The following is a 24,944-nucleotide window of genomic DNA, read 5'->3' as shown; positions in this document are numbered from 1 at the left end:
ACAAAATAATATCGACGTATAAAATTTTGGAGAGGGTACAACAATAATGATACTGCGGGTCTAGAAATGAAGTAAATTATGTAAAATTGTACGTTAAAATCACCACTTTAATGATCACCAACTGTATTGGCTCACAATGCAGAGCAGACGTGTATTTGATCAAGTGACGGAGCAACACATACGTCGTACGTACACGTATACATCGAACGACAGGACAAGATTAAGCCATAGGCCCTGTAGTCAACAATATTTTCGCCATATCTTGTAATTTACGTTTAGAAATCTCTCAACAACATGAAATCGCAGACTACTCTATCAATTATTCATGAACAAATTCTGACCTACATACAAGTTCATTGTCGAACTACAAAAAATTGTAAATCCAAATTTTCCAATCTCGTCCCGATTTCATGTTACACGTAAAAAAAACTCACCTGTGCCTCCGAGGGGATTCTCTAGAAATAGTCGAAGCCGCCATGTTCGGCGGAGACTCTTCACAAGTAAGTCAAGGGACGGATAAACAAGCGATCAGGTACAAACCATGAATCTAATTAGTCAAAATCGTGTGAATCTTGGACGAAAATAAGGCGGAGTTTCGATAGGCCAAATAGGAAAATACTGCCAGCTGAAAAACCCCGCGAAATAGCGCCGCCGCGACGCTTTCACCTGATTGGGTAATGATAAAATGACGCAAAGATTTGCATAAAATTACAATATATTTTCATGTAATTTGCATTTGTAATGAATTCGCGGTCAGTGGCTTCTTTATTATAAATTTACTCACAAAGAACGTGAAACAACTGAATGTCTAACATGTTGTACTAGCCGTAAATTGTATGAATAAGAAAATTAGACAGGGGAAATTACAACAAATTCCATTCTGTAATAATGTTTCGGCTTTTCTGCAAATGGGATGTATTTTTTTCAAATAACCAAAGGTATTTTCACAACAAATTGGATTCATAAAAAATACATCATAGCATCTGTTAACTGGATCGAGGATCATTTTTTGATCACAATGCACTAAAAATTGTTAAAATACCAATAATAATAATTAGACATTGTACATATTGATAGAAATTGATAGAAATATTGGTTGAAATCGTGATCGCCGTTGAGGGCGTTATTCTTGTTGCGGACACAAAAATCTTATTTCAATTTGATTTGGTTTGGTTTGATTTGATTTATCGTGTATACAGCTACGGAAATACGTTTAAATCTAAAAAAAACAAAAAAAAACTAACATAACAATTAAAAGGCTGCAATTTGATATACCCCGTTTGTTTACCGGAGAATAGCCGTCAAGAAATGTGCAATTATGTGTTTCATTGAACAGGTAAAGTCCATGGTATGTAATATATACATTACAACATACAAGGATATATTTGGATTTAGGGGTGGACCATTTGATATCCGGGGGGGGGCTTGGAAGATTTCGGGGGGGGAGATGCCAAATAGAATTGCTTGAAAAAAATTCCGGATATGAGTGGGTGATGGAAAAAAAGATGGACCACTGCTACTAGAAAAAATATATCTTGGCAGGAAAATGATGCACAGGTACGTTCTAGTATACCTCTCCAACCAAGACACTTATCAACATATATATGTATGTATGTATGTATGTATGTATGTATGTATGTATGTATGTATGTATGTATGTATGTATGTATGTATGTATGTATGTATGTATGTATATATATATATATATATATATATATATATATATATATATATTATATATATATATATATATATATATATATATATATATATATATATATGAAACTCTACAGTCACTCTGGTTCTGTAGTAATTGAAACTCTACAGTCACTCTGGTTCTGAAGTAATTGAAACTCTACAGTCACTCTGGTTCTGTAGTAATTGAAACTCTACAGTCACTCTGGTTCTGTAGTAATTGAAACTCTACAGTCACTCTGGTTCTGAAGTAATTGAAACTCTACAGTCACTCTGGTTCTGAAGTAATTGAAACTCTACAGTCACTCTGGTTCTGAAGTAATTGAAACTCTATAGTCACTCTGGTTCTGAAGTAATTGAAACTCTATAGTCACTCTGGTTCTGAAGTAATTGAAACTCTACAGTCACTCTGGTTCTGTAGTAATTGAAACTCTACAGCACTGGCACTGTAGTAATTGAAACTCTATAGTCACTCTGGTTCTGTAGTAATTGAAACTCTACAGTCACTCTGGTTCTGAAGTAATTGAAACTCTACAGTCACTCTGGTTCTGTAGTAATTGAAACGCTACAGTCACTCTGGTTCTGTAGTAATTGAAACGCTACAGTCACTCTGGTTCTGTAGTAATTGAAACTCTACAGTCACTCTGGTTTTGTAGTAATTGAAACGCTACAGTCACTCTGGTTCTGTAGTAATTGAAACTCTACAGTCACTCTGGTTCTGTAGTAATTGAAACTCTACAGTCACTCTGGTTCTGAAGTAATTGAAACTCTACAGCACTGGCACTGTAGTAATTGAAACTCTACAGTCACTCTGGTTCTGAAGTAATTGAAACTCTACAGCACTGGCACTGTAGTAATTGAAACTCTACAGTCACTCTGGTTCTGTAGTAATTGAAACTCTACAGCACTGGCACTGTAGTAATTGAAACTCTACAGTCACTCTGGTTCTGTAGTAATTGAAACTCTACAGTCACTCTGGTTCTGTAGTAATTGAAACTCTACAGCACTGGCACTGTAGTAATTGAAACTCTACAGTCACTCTGGTTCTGTAGTAATTGAAACTCTACAGCACTGGTTCTGTAGTAATTGAAACTCTACAGCACTGGCACTGTAGTAATTGAAACTCTACAGTCACTCTGGTTCTGTAGTAATTGAAACTCTACAGTCACTCTGGCACTGTAGTAATTGAAACTCTATAGTCACTCTGGTTCTGTAGTAATTGAAACTCTATAGTCACTCTGGTTCTGTAGTAATTGAAACTCTACAGTCACTCTGGCACTGTAGTAATTGAAACTCTATAGTCACTCTGGTTCTGTAGTAATTGAAACTCTACAGTCACTCTGGTTCTGTAGTAATTGAAACTCTATAGTCACTCTGGTTCTGTAGTAATTGAAACTCTACAGTCACTCTGGTTCTGTAGTACATCTTCTGGCATAGTTTCCTTACAATGGAATTTGTTAAATCTATCTCAAGGCTACACCTATCATGATATACAACAACAACAACAACAACAACAACAACAACAATACACATATCAAAAGATAATTTCTAACTCTTTTAAAGTGAAATAACTTTATTCAGATTTCTGAAAAGGATATTTATCACTGAAATCAGGATTTAGAATTACATTCAGAAATATATCCAGATAGCATCGAATACATTTTCTGTACAAATATACATATAAGACTGTGATTAATTTCAATTTTAATCCTTATTACACTACACACACTACCAGAGAGTGTGGTATGGTACAGATATAGTCTATAAGGTATGCCGTGAAGGGCGCCCTCACACATTGGCCAACCCCTCCCACATATTTTAAAAACAAAATGATTACGATTACATGATCTTTCCATCAACAAATCAAGATGTTTACTCGCAGATTGTCAGAAGCATATTGCATAACATACCAATTATGGATGTGTGTTTACATATTATCTGGTCATACTGTGTTTTCCTTCCCTTTAAAGTGGCCATATGGATTAGCATTGTCTGCCATTTCAGAATCCAATTTGGCCACCGAATACTGTGCTATAAAGAAAATAAATGACATATTTCCCTTTAAAAAAACCTAGTGAACCTCAAATTTCTTTCATTTTCTTCAAAAACTGACAAACTTTCATATAGTAAAATTTGTAGATTAATGTTTAGTGACTTTGATTTTCAGAGATATGTGTCTCCATGGTGCATTCTAGTACCTTAAGCTTAGATTGTTGTGGACATTTTTTTAGTACTATTTTGTTATACTTTGTCTTTCTCTTCCCTTGTTGTACCTTGTTACTAATTCATATGGATACGGTTGATGCATCTGACTTGCTTTGTCCAAGTCACTGAGCTGTGAAAACAAACAAACAAACATATAGAGTTAACTGTCGATATAATTTATTTAAATCTATGCGTTTCTTATTTGAAAAGTATGAAAGTCAGCAAAATGTGGAATGCTTTGGTACAAAACTTTCTTAATCACATTTATAAGCTTACCGTACTTGAAATAACAAATAAACATATTTTTTTGGTAGCTGTATACATGATATAAAAATCAATTCAAATTGATTTTTGGGTCCACACTCAAAAATCAATGCCCACAACAGCGTTCATGTTTTCAAACTGTTTCTGTACTGCTTTAATAATATAACCAATGGCTATCATGTATAATTTCTACTAATTGTGTTTTAACAATTCTATTGAACATAGTGTGGTTGTCTAATCAAAAAATAATACTCCACTTAAAAACTAGTACATATTTAACATGGTGACTGATTCAAAACCAAGTATTCGCTAAAGATATTTATAAGTAATTAACCAATTTTTTGTGAATATATCTTTGGTTATTTAATGAAAAAATGTCACAGTTTAGTCAAACACTCTTTGAAGTTATAAACACATAAAGATTGTATAAATGTACATATGATGTCATCATAAAAAGGTTTTCCCATTCCAGGAAATCTCCAAATGTAAATGTCCAAACACATGCCAAGTGTACAGGAGTAGTCTTGTTTACCCAGACTCTCACTGCTGGGAACTCTTCAATGAGACCATTCAGAAGAGAGTCTGGGGGAAATGACATTCCAACTATCCCGGTCACCCTGTGCCAGAAGTCACACAGTACATTTCTTCCCAAGGCAGGAAAAATGGGCTTACGAGGCCTGTTTATTGTATCAATCACTTGAGAAGTGATAACCTGTTGTGAAGGTATATCTAAATAGTTCAGCCTGCAATGTTGGACATGAAGTATTCCCCAACATGCACTGCTTTGGGAGATATAGCCAGTATTGGGTAGTTGGAATATCATTTCCCCAAACTCTCGTCTGGTTGGTCTCCTAGTAGAGCCCCATTGGTGAGAATCTGAGTAACTGAAGTAGTACAGGAGGTCCTCTTTACAAGATTTCAAAGTTGAGTAAGTTACAGAGGCCTCAGATTCATCATCAAGTAGTTGATAGTAGTAATCAATGCAAGTGTACTATTAAAAAGCAGAAATAAACCTGACTGAACTAAATTTCCTTTAAAATCAACATCAATACCTGTTGATCAGTGAGTTCCCATGCACCACCAGCAGCCATATTTTCATCTAGTTGTTGTAAAGTCTTTGCTCCAATAATAACCGATGACACACTGTCTTGCTGTAGTAACCATCGTATTGCTACTTGGGACATGGTTTTACCTAAAGGTATAAAAAGGAGCTTAATATGACAAAACTCCATGACTTTTGAGTGAAAGTGTGGTGTATTCAGGGTATGTATGAGTGCTTGCAGCACTGTTCTCTGTGGGTGAAAGTGAAGCAGCAGAAAACACTGCAAGCATGAGTGCAAATATAACCCCTGAATACTCACACTGGAACACAAGTGTCCTTGGGTTGTTATTATTACATATGCTTATCAAAAACAGCAAATTTCCAATAAAACGTGATACTGTGCAATCATACGCTTTTATGCTCAAAGGCCATGCCCTCATTTGCATATTATTTGCATGCAGGTATACAAAGATATTTTTCGGTAATGCACTGTACTGTAAATATGCCACTAGTGTGCACATGCACCAGTGCAAGTAATCTCTGGTACATGTGTAATAATATTCTTCTCATGATAAAAACTGCTTTTATGAATACTATCATTGTTATACTAGTTTGCAATCATTCATAGATGTATTTACACATTATTATAAAGAAATGCTTTCAATCATCTTTAGAAAATTGCATTTTGGATAATGTTTTAAGTAGCACATGGCAACTTTATAATCATTCATTCATATTCTTCCATTCTCCATAGCATATCTTTAGTACAGCGTGAAGAATTTCTTAAAATGAAATTTCACTCAATTCAACCAAAGCAAACCTACCATGTTCTTTTCCAACACTTTCAACAACATCCAATAAATTCAAAATCTTTTGGTCAGTAGAAAACTGTGAATAACTTGGACTGTTGGTACCCCTGTTCTTGTCAGGATCACTCTCAACAAAGGCCACCCTGGAACCCTCTGGTGGGAGCACATTCCCTCTTACTTTCCCTGTAAGCCAACCTCTAATTAGGAAGGATGAGAAAAATATAATTATGGAGCACACGGATATCCACATCCTCGAAGGGAAAGTCATTCCTGAAAAAAAAACCCAACATTTATATAACCTTCTGGTCCTGGACAGCCAACACTTATAATACACTTGGAACAGGCACATCATCTTTTGCAGTCAGCAGGCAGGCATATGTAATAACAAAATATTAATATTCATGACTAAAAAGTGCACATTACCTTCAAAAAAAAACAATCACCTGATATGATAACCAAAACTATGGATTATTTTTCTAAACCATTACAAACACTTTTTTTTATCAAATTTCCTGTTAATTCACATATAAATTGCAATTTCTTACCCTTTCAATGGACTCCATGGTAACACACCGATACCTTCATTTCTACAGACATCTATAAGTTCATACTCAATGCCTCTGGTCATTAGACTATATTCAGCCTAAATTAAAGATGAACAAATTGAATTTCAATTAAGAAAAAAACAGTATTATAGCCTTTAAAATGATTCCATTTTGATTTAAGTTTGAAAATCTGATGTATGTAATCACTCTCTAATAGAACCAAAATGCTGTGTAGGTTAATTATGCTAACAGCTTCTGGGATGGGTGGCTTAGAACTGTATCGATTTTCAAACCGTTATTATCAACTTGATAAGGTTAGCAGAACAAGCTAAGGTGATTATTAGTGGAGTCTGTCATTTGGTGCCATAAAATAGGCAATTGATTCTGGTAAGTATGTGTGAATTCTATAAATAATTCAGTAATCATGTTTGTTTGTTTGTTTGTTTGTTTGTAACAGGTCTGAGACATTTGAATGTCAGTTTGGCATATCCAGAGTACTGCATAAGTTTTGTGGTCTGTCATTCCGTTACCTGTATTAAGGCTAATCCATGGATGTAATCCACTGAGTAAGTCTGCATTAATTCATTATCTTACCTGTAAGCTAATCCATGGATTTAGTCCAATATGTCTGCATTCGTCCATTATCTTCTGAAGTTGCCAACCTTTGACATTACTAGCACCAACATATCGTACTTTGCCACTTCTTATCAAGTCATCCATAGTACGAAGTGTTTCTTGAATAGGAGTACCAATATCCCAGCAATGTATCTGGAATTTCATGATTAACAATCAGTCATTTTCTGAACTTTCAATACTTCATAGAAGTCAAGATATTGTCATGGTTACCAATACCTTTTTCACACATGCTCAATGGCCAGATCAGCCCATAGAGGCTCTAAGGCTTTGAGGCTATACATGTGTCATGCAACATAATTTTTCTGTTGCAAATAATTAGATATTATTCCCTAATATATTCCTTCATTCAGTCAAAGGGAAATAAGAGTGACATAAGGGGCCTTGTCACTACGAGTCACTAGAAAAGTACTGCAGCACCAGTACATGACGCTGACACAAGTTGTTGTGACGTAGAACGACCAGGGTATATAATCCATCTTTTTTATAACTTGGCTTGTGCATGTGTAATTTCTGACAACTGTTGCTGTGACACAATTTATTCATTTTTGTAATTTACAAATAGAAACGAATACATTTCGGACTTTTCCACTGATGCACTTTGTAAAAAAAATTTCAAAATCATGAAACTCAGGACACTAAAAGGAAGCTAGATAGTTGCCCACAGGGGTTGTTTGTATTTCAAATGGTAATTACATAAAACCCCAAGTTTTACCTGATAGATCAATACAGTCAGTCTGTAATCTCTTCAATCTGTGTTCTACAGTATACCTTAGTCTTACCTGATAGAGATCAATATAGTCAGTCTGTAATCTCTTTAATCTGTGTTCTACAGTATACCTTAGTCTTACCTGATAGAGATCAATATAGTCAGTCTGTAATCTCTTCAATCTGTGTTCTACAGTATACCTTAGTCTTACCTGATAGAGATCAATATAGTCAGTCTGTAATCTCTTCAATCTGTGTTCTACAGTATACCTTAGTCTTACCTGATAGAGATCAATATAGTCAGTCTGTAATCTCTTCAAACTGTGTTCTACAGCCTGTGAAATATATCTCCTACTTAAACCAAGTTTATTGGGATCACTACTACCATCAATATTAAAACGAACTTTGGTGGCAATAACGATATCATCTCGATTCTGCTTCCTGTACAGAGATTAACATATAAACAAGTTAATGTGCATTTGTGTGTGTGTGACATTGGTTTCACTGATGTATCTGCATTTTCAGAAATATAAGCATGTATACTGTAATGAGATCAAAGAACCTTGGTGGCAATAATGCAATCCACAATTCCGTTTCCTGTACTGAGCTAGTACAAAAAAACATTGCAAATATGTGTGTGTGTGTGTGTGTGTGTGTGTGTGTGTGTGTGAGTGTGTGAGTGTGTGTGTATATGTATGTATGTATGTATGTATGTATGTATGTATGTATGTATGTATGTATGTATGTATGTATGTGTGTATGTGTGTATGTATGTATGTATGTATGTATGTATGTATGTATGTATGTATGTATGTATGTATGTGTGTGTGTATGTATGTAAGTATGTATGTATGTGTGAGTGTGTGTGTGTGTATGTATGTATGTATGTATGTATGTATGTATGTGTGTATGTGTGTATGTGTGTATGTATGTATGTATGTATGTATGTATGTATGTATGTATGTATGTACAAAAATGTATGTATGTATGTATGTATGCATGAGTGTGTATGTATGTATGTATGTATGTATGTATGTATGTATGTGTGTATGTGTGCATGTGCGTGCATGTGCGTGTGAGTCTGTATGTATGCATGTGACTGCCTATGTGTATGTGTATATATGCATGTGTGATATGTATGTATGTATGTATGTATGTATGTGTGTATGTATGTATGTATTTATGTATGTATGTGTGTGTCTGTGTGTCTGTGTGTGTGTGTGTGTGTGTGTGTGTGTGTGTGTGTGTGTGTGTGTGTGTGCCTCACAGGTTTTTGTTTTCCTGAATATACTGGACAATATTTCAAATGTTATGTTTCTTACTTGTCTGTGGTTTCATGCATGTTAATTGTTTCACATTGTTTGATAGACTATTGTGTCAAACGAATTATTATACTGTATCATTGTACTAACTTGTACTCAATTTCAACAATTTTAAGTCTCTTTTTACCCAATCTGATTAAAATCCGATGTGGAGAAAGCGGCTAGATGTCCTTATTTACCTCTATTCATCGTGTTGTGACGTTTGTTTTGTTCAGAGTGAAGGCGGCGATCACTCTGAACAAAACAAACGTCACAACACGATGAATAGAGGTAAATAAGGACATCTAGCCGCTTTCACCACATCGGATTTTAATCAGATTGCTTTTTACCATAAAAAGTCACATGTTCATGAAGCATGCAATATTGAACAAAAACTTACTTTTTCATCCAAGATCCAACATATTGTTCAGCAGTACCATTTGCATACAAATCAGCAGTGTCAATAAAGTTACCCCCTAACTCAACAAATCTATCCAACATTTGATGAGAGGCCGCCTCATCAGTCTGACCTGGACGACCTCCCTGAAAAGAATAATGTTACATATGTAAGTAAATAAATTATTGATCTGCCGAAGGTAAAATCCAGTCAGACTTATTTCTGCCTTTAGTACACTTGTATTGATTACTGCTATCAACTTGTAGGAAAAGTCCAGTCAGACTTATTTCTGCCTTTGGTACACTTGTATTGATTATTGCTATCAACTTAAAGTAAAGTCCAGTCAGACTTATTTCTGTCTTCAGTACACTTGTATTGATTACTACTATCAACTTGTAGGAAAAGTCCAGTCAGACTTATTTCTGTCTTTAGTACACTTGTATTGATTACTGCTATCAACTTGATTTAAGGTAAAGTCCAGTCAGACTTATTTCTGTCTTTAGTACACTTGTATTGATTACTGCTATCAACTTAAAGGAAAAGTCCAGTCAGACTCATTTCTACCATTAGTGCAATTGTATTGATTACCGCTATAAACTTAAAGGAATTTGAATCTGGAATTTAAAGTACAATCACACGATTTTGTGTGCAGCAAACAATTGCATCCACATTTGCATATCACTTGCATGCAGGTATGTAGTAATTTTTGTGGTATTGATTGCACTGCAGTGAATATACCCCACTCGTATGTAAATACACCAGTGCATGTAATCTCAGGTACATATGTAATAATTGACAGTACACACAACCTCAATTACAATATATGATGTTGTCATGCCTTCAGTTGTCATGATGGTGTTATTAACATATTCCATTCATGCTCTGTATTTTAGTATATGTCATTCTCACAAACATAATGCCCCATATAGACATCCCCTGATATAAAATTCATTTTTTATTCCCCCCCCCCCCCAAAGAAAAAAAAAAATTTAAAATTAGCGTTCCCTATGGGGGGAGGCGTCTGCATGTATATGCTCGGTAAGTCTCTACTCAGACCACTAAAAAGAGGCCTCTCCAAAGTCTATGATTGATTGCACACTTTTTAGTCAGTATATAATTATGGTGTATGACTACGTTTTTGCTTTTAAAATTACTATGACTATGTACATAATATCTAGTCTTACCCACATGGGCCGTGTAAAATTTCATAGATTGTTGTTTTCCAGGTCTACAGACTAAATATAACAACCTTTTGATTAATATATATTCCTATATGTAAGGGGAATATTTCTTAGTAGTATAGAGATTGATACATTTGTAGCAGCAAGATTCGTACGATATTTTCCTAAGAAAACGGCATTCTAAGCAATAAGAAAACAACAATCTATGACCTGTGGTCTTACCTTGTGTTCACCAAATGTCATCGTACCGAAGCAGACATTAGACACTTTCAGTCCGCTATTGCCGAGGAAGTTGTACTTCACTGTTCCATGGTTGGTTCTAGTATCCATGGTAAGGTTATACGTAATGACTACTAATGTATTTCCTCCAGCGTACTACGCAGCTACGTAATGTTCATGATGTTACGTATGCACCATACAGAAACTTACAAATCACTTTCAACTATAAAACCAAATTTAACACGGCCCTGAGCTCAGATGATCGGCGATACGCCTCAGGTCATTCCCAAATGTTGAAACGGTCGAGGTCCAAAGTCCGGTAGTCTATCTAAACCACAGGCATTTGTTTCCCGAGTTATGGCTCAGAATATTTCTATCAGAATACAATAAAATGACGATAATATCGTTAATATTGACGTATTAAACCAACACTATATGAAAGGGGTAAAATTACACTTGTTTCTGTGATCGCGCAGTTTCACTCAATGCGAAGGAAGACGGTGTCTAAACATAGTCATTCGCACGTACCTCACTTTCATACCCATAGTCACTTGTGAACTAATATTCTATTCCAGGATGGTAATATACTAGTCTAGGATGATCATAATACAAAAAAAAAATGACGTTATAACTATATACGATATTCACTTTTTGAATATCGTATATTATATATTTGTTTTTAGGGGAGAACATTTGATTTCGGGGGGGGGGGGGAGGAAATGGGTATGGCAGAAAAATTTGTTTTTCCCATGACTGTGACAGCACATCTTTTTTTCTACTGTCAGTCCTGCATCAAATTATTTTTTCCATATGCAGAAGCAATGCAATTTTTTTTTCTCGGTTACCAATTTTGTAATGTGCGGTTCATAACTATACCTACAATAGCTACATGTCACTGGTTCACAACTAACTTGTTCTGTGTAAGTAGTATTTAGTAGCAGTTAACAATCCATGCTTCTATTTAAGATAGATAGCTGGTAAAAATCCATGAGGAGCTGACTAATCACTTGGCTAACTGACCTTTTAAACCAATGTATTATTACCAAACAAAATAATCAAGTTTGAACCAACCTTGGAAATTTCGAAAATGCTTCCACTTATTAACAAACTTGATGTAACAACCCACAGTTGGTTATATGGTAAACACAATGTCATACACTTTTATATTTAATATTGATGGTGTTAGGAATCCCCTTCCCTTTATAACTAACGGCCCTTTTCAGGGCCACCACATCCTCCAAAAAGAGAACTACCAAACCACTAAACTATAGTTTCAACAAATAAAGTCTTGAGAATAATCTTCCGATATGGATAGAAGAAAGTTTTCAAGACAAATTCACGAAACACACCTTAAACACCTTGGAAAGTTATAAATAAATTCAAGAGAAAATACAAACGGTGGTTTTCCTAAGCCTCTAGTAGCCTCTGTTTGTAGGTGTCCACAAACAAACATGTGGTTGTAGTATGGGCTCACCAGCTTCTCCAGAGATAGCTGACACCACAAACTTGAGTGTTGCATTATTGAAACATACATGGATACAATATCACTTTGGACACGTTTCAGAGATGTCATATTCATGCTATTCCGTTGCACACAAACTGAACTCAATATTTTGAATGAAAAGATAAATTAAATGCACTTTAAATTTTCGTTCGTCTGCTCAGAACGGAAGTGGTTTGCCTTGATTTGGTGATTTACAAAGGTCATAGGTTCAAACAAACCAAAAGGTTGGATATCAAGACTCACACCAAACTAGTCTAGTTCCTATACAGTATCGATCGTTACGATTTATACAATGCATGTGTGGTTATAGAAACCACATTCTGGTCATCCAGACTACACCAAACCGACTAACACTTTTCAGTACCTCCACAGACAATCATGTCACCCAAATTCGGTCTTTAATGGATTTTTAAAAGGCGAAACAATGAGGTATGAACGTGCAGTAACGAAGATGAAATTCTTCATAAACAAATCAGAAATGATTCGCTCGTTACTATAGGTCCGTTATGAGAATAGGGAGACTTATCTCCAAAATCGGACACCAACTCAAGAGATTCCTCGAGTCTTCAAAACAACATTTATAGTCCCAACGTCAAAGCGTCTAAACTAAAAGATGCATTAACAAAACATTGGGAACTGCTAGAAAATAATGTAACCTTGAACCAACTCTACCCAACCAAACCAATCATAGTACAGAAAAGAACGAAAACAAAATCTTAAAGACATACTTGTCACAACTAAACTGAAGTCCCCTGCCTCTAAAAGCAAGGCTGAAAATAGCCTTACTGATCATAATGTGATCGAAATACTAGCATCTCTGCATGATGAACAATATTAAATTTTAAGCCAAACAAATGCGAGAACGCTGTCTTGTTAGACATAACTGTGACTGACGAAGGACCCCAATAGCCGGTCCGAAACGACTTAAAAGAAGGGTCAACTAGGTATCAACCTAGGTATCAACTAGGGACTTATCGCCAATGTCTTGCCTGCTAACCTACCCTTAATACCAGGGTCAATAACCTTGACAAACCGGTCACTTGGCTAACTGAAATTTATTATACCAATTTTACAAACTAATCAAGTTTGAACCAGCTTTGGAAAATGCTCCCACTTATTAACAAACTTGAATTAACAACCCTGTGGTTATATGGTAAACGCAATGTCATACACTTATTTAATATTGATGGTGTTCGGAGTAGTCCCCCTTCCCTTTATTATCGCCCAAATTTAGCTGATTTCAGTTCATCACAACAAATTTTGTTTTACTTTCTGTCTGTTTGAACATTTTTTTCTCAAACTATTATGGGATCAAATTATTTGTTTCCTCCTTTACCTGCCGACAGATTTTTTTCTCAAAATCCTCCTGCCCCCCCCCCCAGAAATCAAATGGTTCACCCCTTATCAGTACTATTTCTTCTGTCATTATTGTAACCACCCCCCCCCCCCCACCACCACCAAGATTTACAAAATTCTTGACAGAAATTATCATGAACCTTCTTGATTGTAGAATTAAACTTGAAAAGATTTGACCACTTACGTATACTGTCCTCTCTATATTTATCAAGTAACTTTCTTATATAAACGCCCCATTTTGAATTACATTTAATTTTGACCCGGAATTTGACCCTCAAATTTCATTAGGTAGGGCGCCCTCTTGTGACACTTATTTCGAAAACAACCGCAACAGGGTAGTCGAGTCAAGCTGCTAGACCTCGGGTGTTCTTCGATTACAATATGACACACGACCGACCATCGCTATGGAACATCCTAGTTTCGGCAAGCCGTCACTGCGAACTTCGTTCGCTTATCGTATCGAATGAAAGCCCGAAAGTCTAGCAGCAAGACTGGCAACAGGGGTGCTGATTAATGTATTCCATCCACAGAAAAAAATCTTGAAAAAATGTACTCCATCCACGTTAAAATGTACCCAGGACACGTAAATGCACCCCATCCCCCTTTCAATGTACTCCACCGTAAATGCACACGGACAGTACTACTCCATCTCATCCCCGCACAAAATGGTGGCTTGACGAAGGAAAATAACTAACATTAAAAGTAAATTTTCATGATTTCTACTCCGTCTGTGTTTATCTGCAAATATAATTCTGATGTTGTACTGAAGTACGGCTAAACTAATAATAACATTTTGAATTTTGAAATATCGTTCAGTTCACAAACATTCAACTATAACATCAGCGATGGCAGGCAACAGCATTCGGAGATGTAAAACCACAGAACACATGTCGAAAGATCATTTTTCACAATATTTTAAACCAAAATAACTTTATTTAAAGATTTCTGAATAGGATATTCATCACTGAGATTAGGATTTAGAATTCCATTCATTTCCAGATAGTCTCAAATACATTGTCTGTATTAATATACAAACAAGACTCAATTTCAATCTTTATAAAACTACACACACTACCAAAGAGTGAGGTATGGTATACATTTTGAAAAACAAATTTGTCTCCAAGGTATTCTTTGACCTTAAGCTAAATTGTTATGGACATTTTTTAGTACTATTTTGTTAAACTTTGTCTTTCTCTTCCCTTGTTGGCCCTTGTTACGAATTCATATGGATACGGTTGATGCATCTGACTTGCTTTTTCAACGACTTGCTTTTTCAACGACTGAACGAAATCATGAGCCACGCTGCTGTACTAATGTCCATACATTTATAAAACAACAAATGTATGTGCATACCCTAGGATAATCCATAAATAAGCTATAAATATACGTTCAAATATAACAAACTCTTTGTCTCTTGATACATCCCATGCATATGACATGGAGTCACAACACTGCACTATGGCCACATGTAAGCAACTTAACAATTGGTTAAAAATGACTTTTCAATATTGCATGTCATGAGTTGCATTGTGTCATCTTGTGGCATAAAAACTTGCATATGTAGCTGTATACGTAACGTATAAGAAATGAAATACTTTAACATTTGCTGGATGGACTGACTCTAAAATCTGTGCCTCCATTAACCTGAACATGTTGAATTGCGCTCAAAACCTAACAAATCTAGGATGAGACACATTTTGAAGTAATATGCGGCAAACACTGTGACTGAAAGTGCCTGGCCTAGCTTGTGTCTAGATATTGGATATTCAATGTATATTTAAATCTATGTTCGTATACATTTTTGTACGTACGCGTTGTGATTACTACAACAAGTCGCAAATTGATTTAGGGGTGAGATCAATATAGTTCAATGTAGGATAAAAAAAACCCTAAAATATTTTAGAGTGGAGTGGGGGTGAGGTCTCATCCTACATGTATGAAGAATATATATTTAACAATTATAATAATGAAACTGTTTTGTGCCGACGTACCCAATACAAATATTTCTAAAAATGTCAAATTGAAAAATGGAAGAATTGTTATAATACATGTAGTAAACGCATGGCACGTACTTAGTGCCAATAAAAGCGCTATTTTTTCCTCACTACATACTGGCTTTGTATTCATAGCACTACATAGTACTACATACTGATTTGATATTGAGTGTGCTGTGTGCAATGATTTTCAAATTTCGACTAATTTAGTTAGAAGGGAGTGAGGAGGAAGGAGGTGTGAGGTTTTACTAAAAGAATTTAGTTTTTTTTAAAAACTATTTATCCCCTAAAGTGTTGATTTATCACACATCATATACAAACTACTGAACTGTTACTTGGCATAGCTATAGTATGAACTACATGTCTTCTTATCAAATACAACCTTTCTGTGTTTGTGTTTGTGTTTCACTTATTCTCTGATACCTGTGACCATCACCAAGTTTAATACATGTTACTAGGCTACATGTGAAACCCCTTTTGTCTTGCCATTAATTAATTTACTCCATAAACTACCAAGAATGAAATATATTCCAAGGTGAACACAATATTACTCAGGATTTTCAGAGAATATATTATGTGAACGACTTGATAAACAAGTTACAAACACAGACTTGTTTGATGATGATCTAGTAAAGGGGTACTTACTGTAGCGAGGACTTCTATAGTACAGACACAGTGCAAAGTTATGAGGAAAATTAGATTTTATATCTCCCCCGGAATATGTTAAATCAAGCATCCATCATTGAGTGACGTACTGTATATTGCAAGTACAATTTTGTCAGCAGATCATGATATCACATTTCCTTGGTATTAGAATGTATTTATTTTCAAGGTTATCATGTTGCCAGCAATATACTGGACAACATAGACAGTAGTAAGTGAACTAAATTAGTAATCTAGTTCTGAAACAGAAGAGAAAACAGAACTGAAAACCTTTTTTTTTTTGACATTTTTTGGTTTCTATTTCGAAATTAATGACGTTTCATTACCTGTTCAAACACATTTTCGTTAAAATTAGCAGTTTGGTCAATGAAGGGAGGGGAATTTTGAGTCAGTGTCATGACTAAACTAAACAATTATGAACAGGACAAACAAGTGCCTTGAAGAGTGCAAACTGGTCAATGTACACATTCCAATTGTATGCACTGACAGTTATTGACATGGGTTTACAATTATATTAACTCCATTTCTAATATTGTATATTGATAATCAGCTGAAGTAATCAATGGTAATAGTTCACTAAATCAGAGCGATATTCTAGAACTTTCGGTTACTAGACCATGAATATTTTGTATGTCAGTGAACGGACAATCATACTTAAGCTTCCTATAGGGTTTCCCGTCTAAAGAGCTTTATACATGTGAAGCAATGGATTTGGTTAGCAATTTACCAGATACACTGAAAATTACTGAACATGTAATGTAACATTAACTTTGCAGTGTGCGGTATCATGCTTTGAGAATAGAGTGTCAGTGATTTTTTTTTGTCAGAGGGGGATTTGGTTTGTTTTGTGGGTGAATTGTACGAGGGGCACTATCATTAAGTACAACATGACCAAAAAGTCATCGGCCCACCCCAGGCCGTAAAAACTGATCGCTCCCTTCGTTGTTTTAAAAGGACCAGAAAAAAAGGTTTTTTTATGGGAAAGTTTGAAAATATTATAGTAATTTGGTTTTCAGCGGAAAAAAATAGACAAAAAATAGTATGGTTTCCGAGTGTAGGAGTAGGTGAGAAGCTGCCCACCATTGAATCAGTATCTGGGGATGCGAGGGAAGATAGGAGGTACGTCCAGGTAACGATGTACATATATCTCAATAGCTCAGTAAACAGCCTACTGTTTCCGAGGAATGCGTGAAGATCTTAATAGCCGTAGTTTTTTGTTCACTTCTTCATGTAGAGCACTGCCATTCACTTTTAATTTTGACAGTCAAATCTCATCATCTAGGGCGCCCTCTTCTGACACTTCTTTCGAAACAACTGCAATGTACTCGCACTTCTTCAGAAAATGACTTCACAAAGGGATAACATCGTCGTAAACCACAGCCTCTTTTACGGCATCGTCCAAGAGACACCGCCAGGAGGTGTCACGGAAGAAATAACTCCTCTGGTTTGCGAGAACCGGTGGGGGGGGGGGGGTTTAAACTATAATGTGGTGTATTCTGGAAACCATGATATTGTACAGTATGGGATAGACAAGTGACTTCAGATCACAGTCTACTATAACGTGCATTCACAACAAGATAAAATCTAAACATTAAGAAAAATTGTCTTTATCTTCAAATAATGATTGTGACCTTTGTTGCTATGGTTACGGTAGATGATGGCGATGGAAATTCAACAAACTATGCTCAGTAGACAATACACACTATTTTATTTATTTTACATCAAACAAGTAAATCATCTCTTACAGTACATATCAGGATTCAAAATCCAAATTAAGTGCACAAACTTCTACCAGAGTGGGTAAAATTTGTATAACAGCAAATATATCATAGAATGGTGGGCAGAACCATAGACCCTCCACGAAATATTACCTGTTGGTGGAGGGTCTGTGACAGAACAGATATCGATGCATACAACATATATTTAATACACACACTGTACCCTATTGGGTCAGTCAGGTCACTGACCTCAATTTCAAAAGATACTAGGTTGGCAGATACTTATACATATCACATGTATTATCTGTCCTTCGTGTACTTTGACACTTCGATATTTGTATATAGGTCTGACGTGACCGGAATGCACTCAGTGTACAAAGAGTGCTAATTCATGTTTAAGCATGGTAATATTCACTATCTACTTCCTGTATATGTGAAGTAAACTTAACAACTCACAACATATTTATGCATAAATACACACATGACATAGACTCTAAATATCACAATACAACGCTGAAGTGGAATTCTTTATATAACCATAGAACTGAACACGTGTCACACTTTGTTCACTGAGCATATACTTTGACACAGTGACCCCAATAATCAGCAACTATCACTTTCCCAAATGGCTCGTCATCAGTAACACAGATTCCAGTGGGCAATTTCATTCCCTCTTTCTCACTATCAATACGACAGATGAAATTACCCTTAGAATCAAACTTCAACACTCGTTTGTTACCTTTATCACACACATACACATTATCGTGGTTGTCTGTATCTACACCACGTGGAGAACTCAGCTGACTATCTTTATTTCCCTGATTTCCAAACGTGAATAAAAAATTACCATCGGCATCATAGACCTGCATTCGATCATTACTACTGTCACTTACGATGACATTGCCTCTACTATTAATGCAAACATCTTCAGGGTAGCTGAGATTTCTCTTTCCACTACCCTGACTACCAAAATATTTCAATTGCTCACCATACTGATTGTGTATTCGTATACAATGTAAGGACTCGTCAACAACATACACATTGTTGTTGGTTGGGCTAATGGCAATGCCTCTTGGATAATCGATTCCACCTTTGAAACTTTTCTTAAATTTCCAATTTACATCAAATACTAATACCTGCTTTTTATTGGTTTCTGTGACATATCTCATCTTACCATCACGTGACATTGCTGCATAAAGGGGATTAAACGTCTCTGTGTAACCTGTATTTGTAATCATCTTTCCACATTGATCTGGTAATGTAAATGACTGTAATCTTTTATTGCCACACTCACATACTAATAAATCACCTTTCTCTGTCAAAGCTAAACCATGTGGATAATTCATTTCTCCCTCTCCTGTACCCTTCTTACCTATTGTACAAACCAACCCTTTCTGGGGGATCACTTTAGTTGTGACTGGTGAACCATGTACATGTTTTCCACATACTGATACTGACAGTTCATGTTCACCTTCTACCTTCACACGACTACTCACTGAGAATGTTTCATTGTTATTGTCAGTTACGTTCATGCTCTCTAGCTTTCCTCCTGAAACTGTTATCGTTGCATTAATGTCTTTGACTGACACCTTGGCCCCACCTTGTCCGCCTTTGACTTTAATAAGAGTACTTCTCACGTCTTCTCCTATTCTGTAGTGTGTAGCAACACTTTGAAGCTTGACCTCAGATAAGGTCACTGATCCTAACGACTTAGTTGAACAGAAATCATCATTTGGTTTGAAAACCATGAAATCGTCAGCAGCGGGCGTACATTTCGTCTGAAGATCTAGCAGTTGTTGTGTCTGTACAGCCATTCCTTTCTTTGTTGCCATCAGCTGTGCGGGATTACCGTACTCTGTGAGATTTTCTGCGAATTCTCGTACACTCGACATGTCGTTCTGTGAACCACCAAGCTCTTTCAGTTGTACTTGTAAGGTCGTCTTTCTGGCTTCGTATTCGTCGTTTAGTTCTTTTAACAACTGTTCACCATTGCTTTGTATTATACGGGTGATTTCCTGAATTGTCTTTGTCATGTGTTCTTTCACTTTCACTTGCTCTGTATTAAAACTGACATCCAAGGCATCTGACATTTGTTGTATGGTAGTCGTACTATCAGTTGCTTCTTTCTCTTTTTCCTTCAGTTTATTCACCACCATAGCTACTTCTTTCTTGTATTCATCTGCTGCGTCTTTCAGATATTTGTGTTTATGTTCAGGAACTCTGTGATCAACCACTGTACAGTCAGTACAAATCGGAACCTCGCATGTCTTACAGAAAAACTTGACCTGGTTTTCTGGGTGGTTTTCGCAATAGACACCAGATTGTACCATGGTTGGATCTTTAGACTTTACACTGTGATATTCATCCAGTGGTATGAGGCGATGTGCACGAGTTAATGGCACACGCCCATGAGTACGTGCACAGGTGTCACATAGCTTCATAGAACACTCGATACACCACATAAAACGATTGCTATCTTCAGTTAGGCAACCGTCACAACTCTTTGACTTTGTCGTATCGGTGTCTTGGTGTTCGAACTCTTCGACCAAATTGTTGACAAAAAAGTTACTTTGTAAGCTTGCCACACCCCCATCTGGTAGCCGATGACTTCTCCGACAAACCGGGCATTCTAGTATACCTGCCGTCTTCACCCATTTACTCAGACAATGTTGACAAAACGTGTGAATACACGGTAGAATTTTAGCATTCTTGTATCTCTCAGAACATATCGAACACAACAGAAACTTCTCACTGACTTTCTCAAAAAAACTGGAGTCTGCTGACGCCATTGTGGTCACTTCAGTGAATGATTGTCGACTAGGCGAGTACGACGTGCTGTTGCTGTGTGTTGGTAAAGGTCACCTCAGGTAATAAACAAGCTTGTTATAAACGTGCCATAAACAAGCTTGTTGTTTTTAAACAGCGCCTTCAACGTCGAATCCCTATATGAATCACAGTCTCTTGACCCTTCACCATTTTACAGTTGTTGCTTCCAAAATTATCATGTCAAGAATTTACAAAGTAAACATGATTTTATTAGCCATTTTAATTTGTGACGTAAGAATGCACTCGGTGACAACTTATTGTGTTGGCAGGTAAAGTTTTTGTCGGTAAACGTCACCCCAGGTCATCACTTACCCACAGACACTCGTGACCATGGTAGTTTGGAGAATGTCACTCTGGGAAAAACAGTAAATCCATTTCCGTAAAATTTTGGTTAAGGAGATTTAACATGATTTTTACATCACATAAAGTTCACACAATTGTCAAGAAACATACAGCTTCTAGTTGAAATTCACTTTATATGCGATTAGACTATTCAACAAACAAACAAACACAAACACAAACACAAACACAAACACAAACACAAACACAAACACAAACACAAACACAAACACAAACACAAACACAAACACAAACACAAACACAAACACAAACACAAACACAAACACAAACACAAACATGAGTAAATGAAAATACAATTTCAAACATTTAAACACATAAATAACCATTCTATTCATGTACATACGGGATTTTAAAACGGTGTACAAATATAGACTTATTGCCTGGTTATGAGAGGGCACTAGTAGACATCTATTACCCCAACATTATTTAAACAATAATGTACGCCCTCCCAGCCCATAATGGACGAAAGCAAACTTTGAACGACATAATGGGCGAGGCGACAGCCGAGCCCATTATGGAGTGCAAAGTTTGCTTGAGTCCATTATGGACTGGGAGGGCGTACATTATTGTTATTATTTTATAGTTTTGCCAATTCCAGTGAATTTAGACCGAGAAACGCAAAACAACGTATAATATACACAGCGCTGAACATCGTCTGCCATGTTCGGCCCGGAAGCTGAATACTAATCATAGCGACACACGTACGTACACGTACACACACATATACACTTCAATGGACTGCTGTGAACACAAATTTGTTTCATGAATGCGTTGTATTTTTAAACAGTGGAAATGACAATCATAAGTAACAACATACATTTCGAAAAAATACCTAGTCGTATGAAGAAACAGAACATATAAGCTTGTATTGTTATGCTCGTTCCCGGGCCGCGATGCCCAATAACGGAGTACATTATCAGTAATAATGTACAGCGATGACGTCACAAAATTCACTGGAATTGGTAATGCTATAATATAATATGTAATAACTATTTCTTCTGCGGCTGAAAGCCAAAATAGTTGCTAGATAACAGCATGCGGGGCAATATGACGTCTTATAATGCCCGAATAAGGCCAGGCACAATCTGATTAAAATCCGATGTAGATAATAATAATAATAATAATAATAATGTTGGTTTCTTATATAGCGCTTTCCCACTCCGTGCTCAAAGCGCTTTACAATTATTACCCCTGGCTCAGATCAGAACGGCACAACGGCCCTTTAGTCTTCCTCAACTCCCCGGGGAGCATACAATCCATTGCAGCCTTTATAAGCGCATACGATTAAAGCCTTCACATTGCAACCTACATCCTACCAGGTCCCCAATTATAAAGCTGGGTTGATGTCGGCTAATCGTTCATTGCCATTTTACCTTCGTTATTTTGCCTGAATTGACCTTCTTGGTACATGTTTACATTTTTTAGCCTGATCACCTCCTCTACAATCTGATTAAAATCCGATGTAGATGTCGGCTAATCGTTCATTGCTATTTTACCTTCGTTATTTTGCGTGAATTGACCTTCTTGGTACACGTTTACATTTTTTAGCCCGATCGCCTCCTCTAGAGGGGCAATATGACGTCTAATAATGCCCAAATAAGGTCAGGCACTAAGCGAGGGACAATATGACGTCTAATAATGCCCAAATAAGGTCAGGCAATAATTAAGGGGCAATATGACGTCTAATAATGCCCAAATAAGGTCAGGCAATAAGTGAGGGGTAATATGACGTCTAATAATGCCCAAATAAGGCCAGGCAATAATTGAGGGGCAATATGACGTCTAATAATGCCCATACAAGGCCAGGCACTAAGTGAGGGGCAATATGACGTCTAATAATGCCCATACAAGGTCAGGTAAAACTAATACTCAGCTTGGACACCGCGGCTGAAAGGTTTTGCATAGGTGGGTACAGATAGGTGTATTATACTTGCATGGAAGTATAATGTCTGGGATGGAATCGAGAAATGTAAAGTTATACACAGACAAGAAAAAGACTAGTTGACAAATTAAAAATGTAAGATGGATTAAAGAGACACGGTCTGAAATTGGAGCCTTCTAATTGGCATCAGACCACTAGTGGTTTGAGAATATATATTGGCTAAGTCGGTGCAGTATGTATTTGCATACTATATACTCTATCAGATACATCGTGTCATTATGCCTTCACCGGCCTCCTCTCTCCGTTGACCGATGTGCATGTGTGAGGGCGCCCCATCATCAAGGCGTACCTTACAGACTAAAACTTTCCTAGACGAGCGTTAAAATGCCATAACCGTTTAAATATGCATATGTACAAAGTAATTGAATAAATCATGCTGTGTGTCTTTAGTGTTTATCAATTACAAATCTGTATATGTAATATCCGGGTTCGTGGTGAGAACATTCCAGTTGTTGGCCACGCTTCAACCTCATATAGTTTGATTAGCACATTTCATCATACCAACACAGTGGTTGTTTCCCCACAATCATACAGTTACAGAGTGTACTGCAATTGCAATTAAAACTCTCTTGCTAGAGTAAATCAACCAAAGCCGTAGCACATACAGTATACAGACAGTGGTGTATTTGTTTATAAATATTCTATATAGTTTCCAGGGTGACGAATGAACGACTCAATATTTTGTGTATGTATATTTATGTCTTGTGGCCTTGACCTCAATTTAAATGCATTTCGAATAAAGTGATTGGTTGTAAAAAAAAAATCAAAAAAAAATCGGTGACTTGGTTATAGAAAACTTAAATTGAAAAACAGAATTATTTGCCATGTAGAATAAACTTACTGAAAGGAGGCAGTCAAAAGTAACATCAACATTTACAATCAATATGCTGTTTATCATCAGATATACACAAATTAGATAAAGAATGTTGAATTTATAATAATTTATATCATTGTGCGCGAAATATTTGACGCCAACTACTAAGGGAAGGTTGGCTCGAAAATTATAGTCAACAATATGTGAGATGGCTTTTACAGAAAACATACTTCTGTGTTTTTTTTTAAATATTTAAATGGCAGGAAAGTTTGAACCATTTTGTGGTCAGTTATAAAAGAATCATTTGACTGTAATTAACATATATGAGGGCTAATTCTAATAGATGATGAGAGTCTAAATCGGTGTTGATATGTAACAAAATTCTTCATAACATTAAATTCCTTCAAACAATTTCGTAAAAGTACAACAAATTTACAGGAATATATGTTTACTAATTCACACATAGTACACAATTGGTAATGTGATCCAAGCCAGGGGTAATAATTGTAAAGCGCTTTGAGCACGGAGTGGGAAAGCGCTATATAAGAACCCAACATTATTATTATTATGGCGTCTTTTCTTGTTGATCCTGTAATGACAGCAGCAGACCAAGATGACATCAATTCAATTTCTAGTTTTGACGTTCGTAGAACATGAAGTCCTAGAATGAAAAAAAAATGGACCACAGTCATTTTTCTTGCAGTTCTACAAAGCGCCACCTACGGTGCTATTCAATATGCTATAACAATAGACCCTTTCGTGTACGGT

General features: G+C 36.3%; 3 protein-coding genes and 1 pseudogene across 3 annotated transcripts in view; all 4 read right to left on the bottom strand.

Annotated features, from left to right (window-relative positions):
* Positions 1–610, bottom strand: part of LOC144442231 (retinoblastoma-associated protein-like) — a 35,882-nt gene extending 35,272 nt beyond the window's left edge. The window contains exon 1 of the mRNA XM_078131511.1: positions 435–610. Within this exon, the coding sequence (XP_077987637.1) occupies positions 435–478 (44 nt within the window). The 5' untranslated portion in view covers positions 479–610. The remainder of the gene's footprint in view (positions 1–434) is intronic.
* A 3,310-nt stretch (positions 611–3,920) lies between these two features.
* On the bottom strand, positions 3,921–11,110 carry LOC144442755 (1-deoxyxylulose-5-phosphate synthase YajO-like). The gene is made up of 8 exons (XM_078132127.1): positions 11,003–11,110; positions 9,603–9,745; positions 8,183–8,342; positions 7,155–7,328; positions 6,561–6,658; positions 6,031–6,212; positions 5,217–5,356; positions 3,921–4,030 (listed from the first exon to the last, which is right to left on the bottom strand). The coding sequence occupies exons 1-8, from the start codon at positions 11,108–11,110 to the stop codon at positions 3,929–3,931; spliced, it is 1,107 nt and encodes a 368-aa protein (XP_077988253.1). The 3' UTR covers positions 3,921–3,928.
* A 7,690-nt stretch (positions 11,111–18,800) lies between these two features.
* On the bottom strand, positions 18,801–21,023 carry LOC144442754 (tripartite motif-containing protein 2-like). The gene has a single exon (XM_078132126.1). It carries the CDS (start codon positions 21,021–21,023, stop codon positions 18,801–18,803), a length of 2,223 nt encoding a protein of 740 aa, XP_077988252.1.
* Positions 21,024–24,807: 3,784 nt separating this feature from the next.
* The window catches only part of LOC144442753 (phospholipid scramblase 1-like), a 5,151-nt pseudogene continuing 5,014 nt past the window's right edge, over positions 24,808–24,944 (bottom strand).

The sequence above is a fragment of the Glandiceps talaboti genome, chromosome 11, assembly GCF_964340395.1.
Source record: "Glandiceps talaboti chromosome 11, keGlaTala1.1, whole genome shotgun sequence".
Lineage (NCBI taxonomy): Eukaryota > Metazoa > Hemichordata > Enteropneusta > Spengelidae > Glandiceps > Glandiceps talaboti.
The sequence above is the reverse complement of the archived record's forward strand: the minus strand, read 5'-3'. Positions and strand labels throughout refer to the sequence as shown.

What these genes read in the sequence shown, in the direction of transcription:
- LOC144442755 (XM_078132127.1), bottom strand. Translation starts at nt 11,110, where the DNA reads ATGGATACTAGAACCAACCATGGAACAGTGAAGTACAACTTCCTCGGC. An exon ending in AAGTGTTGGAAAAGAACATG is followed by an intron (nt 5,357 to 6,030) that starts GTAGGTTTGCTT and finishes TTATACCTTTAG; the next exon opens with GTAAAACCATGTCCCAAGTA. An exon ending in GGGAACTCACTGATCAACAG is followed by an intron (nt 4,031 to 5,216) that starts GTATTGATGTTG and finishes TTGTTTTCACAG; the next exon opens with CTCAGTGACTTGGACAAAGC.
- LOC144442754 (XM_078132126.1), bottom strand. Translation starts at nt 21,023, where the DNA reads ATGGCGTCAGCAGACTCCAGTTTTTTTGAGAAAGTCAGTGAGAAGTTT.